Source organism: Diceros bicornis, chromosome 5 (assembly GCF_020826845.1).
Source record: "Diceros bicornis minor isolate mBicDic1 chromosome 5, mDicBic1.mat.cur, whole genome shotgun sequence".
NCBI classification, from domain to species: Eukaryota; Metazoa; Chordata; class Mammalia; order Perissodactyla; family Rhinocerotidae; genus Diceros; species Diceros bicornis.
In genome coordinates, this window is record NC_080744.1 from 26,595,619 (window position 1) to 26,601,604 (window position 5,986).

Consider the following 5,986-nt stretch of genomic DNA (forward strand, 5'->3'; position numbering starts at 1 on the left):
CACCTTACGAATGAGAAACAGTGAACTAGAAAGACCCTCAATCCCTCACAACATTATGAAGCTAGCATACCAGCCTTGCATATGATAGAGTTGCTTTATGTAAGAGAAAAATAAACTCCAGCTTGTTAAAAACATTATTAATTGAGTTTTCTGTAACGTGAAGCTGAGCCGATGTCCAACTAATACAGATGATGTTCATTAAAAACACAAATTCATCATTTCATCAGAAACTGATTGAATAAGCTGGGATAGAGCCTAATAATCAGATCTTCAAATGTGCTCTAGGTGATTCTGCTACAGGTCATGTTGGTGGTTGAAGGTCTGGCATTTGGGAACCACTGCCCTGTACAACCTTTCCCCTGCCTTCCCCATCTTTTTCACCAAACATGCACGTAAATACAAATGCCCTCATTTTCTCCATAAACACATTTCCAGTAGTATCAAAACTATATTAAGAAAATTATATTCAGCATTTATTTATCTTACCAGGAGCAAGAATATATAGATGGAAAATAGTTATGTGTTTCATAATAGAAGGACCCACTTTCGCAAAACAACTTTTCAGGACCTGGTAGTGAAAAACATACATTTATCACTGGGATGGGGAAAAATTATGACTTTCTTATAAGTTCCCATTTTACTAATGGAGAAATTGAGCTTTGGAAATAGCACAACTAGTCAACGGCAGATCAAATTTGTCTCTTATCACTCCAAAGATTCAGCTCCTTGTCTCTATCATTACAGAATGTTTCCACACCGCAGGTTTAAAATGAAAAGTTTGGTTGAAAGAGTCCTAAGATCCTTTCTAATTCTAATGCCTGATCAATATACTGTTTCCTATACAGGAGTTAAAGGAATGTAAAAGTCATCTCATGGGTCTCAAAGACCTACCGACGTCTTGAGAGGGCCGCGCGTACAACAGATGAGACCTCTGATACTGAGAAGTCCTTCCTCATCCTCCACAGGTGTCCAGAGCTTACTGTTTTCCTGATAAAATTAGAGTATGAAAAGTCTTTTGGGGTCATCAGTCCAAATCCTTCATTTCAAGTGAGGAGATCAAAGGCTGCTACCTTGGTGACATGCCTAAGTCCACGTAGCCAGGATTGCCAGAACTGAACCTGGCATTTCAGTTTCCCATTCTAAATCTCATGCCCTTTGCCCTAGTCCAAAGGGCTTCCAAAATAATCACAAATTCGAGAGGGCCTCCTGTTCACGTTGCCAGCAATTTGCAGATTTATTGTTTCTTTGTTAGTCTGATTCTTAGGCCCAGCCAGGGACCCAAAGAGAGTAGAGGAGAATTTTTCCTCCCCTACATAATAAATATTCAATAAATATTTCTTGAACAAATTGATCTGAAAATCCAACAATTCTCACATATTTTTACTGACTCTTCAGTTATATGTTTCTGAACTTCTTTAGCCAATTCTTCTAGCACAATCTAATCACCAAATGGCAAAGATTTTATGTGGCTGTTCTTTCTCTTCAATCTTTGGTCAAATTCTGTGTGTCTATCTTCAGGCCAATGATTCAGGGATAAGGATGAGTTTGATGAGGGATAATTCTGGACAGGTTCCATGAACCTAGAAGAGCATTTTCTTAGAGTGAGTGTTTTCTCTCTAACCCTACACTTGTGCTGCCACAGCCCTAGAGACTTCCTGTCTGTGATGACAATTCCCTGCCTTGGTCCCCACAGCAGGTGCCTGTATCAAGCAGAGCCCTGGGGTTTTGGTACACCTCCCTCCAGCACACCTCTCACTGTGGTCTCCCTCAGTGCACAGAAATACACTGCAGAGTCTTCTGTCTGTGAAGCTGAGATGACAAGCTTGATGGACTTGTTTGCCTTCTGGAAATTCAATGAGTAGTGACCTTCTGTGGCATTTTGCTGGTTATAAGAATCCTGGCGAATAAGAAACATCATCACCCCATGGCTGGGCTGCTTGTACCAGAATAGACTATACCTTGCATCACTGGTATCATATCTGCAGTTCAGGGTCACAGCCTCCTTCTCATGCACTAACATTGCTGGTTGGGCTTGAGTTACCTTCTGGGCAATACTGGATCCTAAGGGAAAAAAGATAGAATCAGAAGGTTGTGGGATAAATGGTGTGGGACACAGAAATTCTCTTTTACACCATGCTACCTCTCCTTCCCAGGGTACCCCTAAGACACTGCCTGTACCCCTGGTCCTTAGGTCATAGAGGAGGCACACTCCCACTGGGGCCATCCCTACCTAGCCGCATTGAAGCCATGACCACCTTCAGAAGGCTGGAGAACAACATGTTTGAGTTCTTTCACTTGACAGAAAATACCTTCTTCTTAAACTTCAGAGCTCTACACTGTGAGGTGATCCTGACAGGGTGAGGGAAGAATTACTGGGTATGTGCTGCTGCTGTCCCAGTGCAGGAAACAGGGAGGTTTCCTGATATAGCAAGCTGATGTGGGTCACATGAAACTTCTCTATGCACTGGCTGAGAGTCTCAGCCAATCCATACTACCTTTTGAATTAACCAACTCTTATTTTGAAAACAATTACATCTGAAAATAAACAAGAGTAAAATTTTATATTGAAAGGAAGATTGATGATTCTATCAACTGCTATGTTCAATCATTATATTTGTGATGGAACTGGGTGGGTGGCACTCATTTAAAAATACTATGTATAATGGATAATGGAAACAACATTAGATGTAATAACCATATATCCTCACACCTATCTATGCTGTTGTTTCACCTAAGGCAGAAATAAATCACTTCACGATAAGCAGGCAAAGTTGTTTGGACTAATCACTGTTGCTCTTTTGATCTACTTATTGTTATAGTAATATTCTTCCTCACTATCAATATCTGCTCAGTTGCCCCTCTTGGGCCAAAAGTAGAAAAAAATCTAATCACTCTGTGCTGAAGAGTTTACAGTGAGACCTCTCAGACAGTGAATCCTGTCACGAAGGTCCCTTTCTCTTTTCTATTTAGTTTTCCCAGCCTAGCTCTATTCATAAAGGCCAGAATAGACACAAGAGTTTGGTCATTGAGTTATCCAACTTGTGATTTATATTTTTACCTTTATGTCAATTGGCACCCTAATTGAACCACAGTAGGCATCTATATTTTAGATGCCCATGTCTGAAAAGGATATGCCATAGGTGACCCCATACACCTCCATAAGACAGCTGATCACAGGATCACTGATTATAATAAATTTTTTTCTTTATATGTATATTAAAAATAAGGCCATGTCTAGGGAAATTACTCAACAACATGGCAAACAACAAAGATCCATTGCCTATCTCTTGATACAGTTTCCAGAGTTTATCATCCTTGTCTCAAAGTAATGGCAGCCTCGGCCAAACTGGTTGATGTATCTTCAGATCTTACTTACATTTAATGGAAATCTCCATTAAATTTGATAGTACCACAAACTCGTACAAACAGTTCTGCTCTCTAAGTTGTAGGTTATAACTCTCTAAAAACATGTAACATTTTTCCACCAGTTGGTTGAGTAAATATGAAATATTATTCATTTCTTCTCATACAATTCAACTCTAATACATTTCTCAATCAAGGGAATTTCATGATTGTACTTCTGTATTTCAAGAAGTGTCCATGTCTAGAATAGATCTTTTGGACACTCTCATACCAAATTCTGCATTAATAAGTTTTTTAATGACCTTATCTTAAAATTTGAAAAAATCAATACCAGACTGGCTTGCAATAACTACTCCAGTCTCCTTTATAATATCCAATCCTTTAGCAGAAGTAAAATTATTTCAAGCAACTAAACTTCTGAATCTCTCTTTAGCACGTCAATTTACAAAAAATTAAGTTCACTGTTAGTAAATATATTTTTAACATAATTCACTGTTTCCAAATACTATGGAGACAATAAGGTTTCTTAGCCATCTAATCTTTTCTTACTTCTCTCAAGTATCTCAAGATCCCCTATTAAAAATGAACACAAAATACATGAATTATTTGATGTCTTCATACAACTGAAATAAATTTTTGTCATAAAGACAAAATGTAACAGTATAAAATACAGTGTAAGAGCTGGAAAAAAAATGCTTGAGCAGATCATCATGCTAAACATGCCTTTCTGAATAAAGTCCTTATGCAAGCTCCTCTTTGTGAACGTAAAGACAAATCCATGGAAAAATTCAATAATTCCATCTTAGATGCACAAAATTTAGGCTTCAATTTTGTAAAGAATCATTAGAAATGATTGATTTGTTACATTCACGAGGACAAGATATGTCAAAGTAAGGACAGCTACCTGGTGGAGGCAAATGTTTTCCAACGAACGTTTGCTAAAATCCTCCAGAGACAACACATCACAGTAGGGACATACTGGCTGCAATATAAACAAACACTGGTGGGGAAACTTTTCTAGTAGAGCAGAGAATGGGGCCAGTTCATGCCTCTTTTGGAACCAACAAAATCTCATAAAAACTGTAAAAGAGGGGTATGTACTGGAATACTGTCCAAGGAAACATTTGAGTATCTGCAAAAGTATCTTACATGATTGCATTTCCTCCATGGGTCGTGAGTATGTACCGATAATAGTATTTAATTTTCTACATGGGTTGAAGCACTCTCCTGTCAGAAAACCACAGCACTCACAAGAGTTCAAAATCAACTTGATTTTGTGTTTACTACTGTGCCATTTCTATTTATCTCTATATAGGGGAGCAAAGTTCTCTGGGAAAGTTATGTAAAGTTCTGCCCTCACTCCAAAACTTCACTTTTCTTATCAGGCCACTATCCTCTGAAAAAGTGGAAAGAACAAGTGGAATATTAAAACTGAAGTTACTTACTGTAGCAGACACCCTGGACCTCCTACAGCCTAATGCACTATTAGCCTTAGTTCTGATGGCCCTGCATTCTTCCCCTCACAAAATCATGTGTTGTCTCACTATGAACTGGTCACTGATAGGCCCATGTAACTCAGAATGTCCCAAACCATACATGTTCCAATCTTTCATAAACTGAACTAGATAAATAAACCCATGATACTCAGTCTTTTCATCAACAGCCACAGGCTGACTTCCTTGCTTTCCATTTATTCAGCCTTTACATGACTTTATTTGGGTGACCTGGTGCTCGGAAAAAATCCCAGAGAAAGACTGCTGTTGAATTTTTAGAAATGAACTGATTAGGTAGTACTTATTACCAGTTCAGCAGATAAAGTTCATTATGCATCCGTACTGGACAAGAATTGAATAGTTGCTTACATTAGAGATCTTAAACTGAGGTTCTGCAGAGAATGGTCAGAAGCAGACAGTCCACAGAACGTGAGTGCTGACCCAAGATCCTTGAAACAACCATATAATGGCATAACATAGATAGCTCCATCCAAGACCATTAGAAGAGAATTCTCCTAGATGTTAGGAACCACTGATTGTCATACTCTCCACGCATTCTTTGTTTTTCATCCTTTCAGTGGTATTTTCCCACTAATGTTAGAATGTTACATATTTCTGATTTACTCTGCTCTCTTACTAATAAAATATATTTCTAAGATATTGGCTTTACTTGAAGCAATAACCACCCTAATGCTATAATTCAGCTCTACAAACCCATTGCTAGTGAAAAATAGTAAAGAATTGTTGGATATGTTGTTTAATGTCAACTCCTAGAAATGCCAAATAATAACTATACCCCAATTAATATACTTAAGTGACTTTTGATCAACAAAAATTGTCTTAAAATGTTAGAAAAATTTAGAATAGAGTTGGTATAAATAGATTTATGTAAAGAACACGTTTCAACCTGATTACATGAATTGATAGAACATTCCCCTGAATTTCTCCATTATCGATTACCATAGTGTTTCTTTGGTAGAGCTATAAATCAAATATCCAAAGTAATTCAAACACTTGAAATGATAAGTTATTCCTATAAAATAACTTAAAAGTTCAAAACATCAAGATTAGAGAAAACTGAGAACTGTGCCAGAATTGGGGGCCATGCATGTGCTCAGTGGCATGTGTTT

At 37.8% G+C, this 5,986-nt stretch overlaps 1 gene segment (V, D, J or C); it reads right to left on the reverse strand.

Annotated features, from left to right (window-relative positions):
* Positions 1–301: 301 nt before the first annotated feature.
* Positions 302–2,279, reverse strand: LOC131405480 (T cell receptor alpha variable 14/delta variable 4-like). The segment is given in 3 exon segments: positions 302–360; positions 1,756–2,061; positions 2,231–2,279. Coding segments are annotated over 3 exon segments (414 nt in total).
* Positions 2,280–5,986: the final 3,707 nt, after the last annotated feature.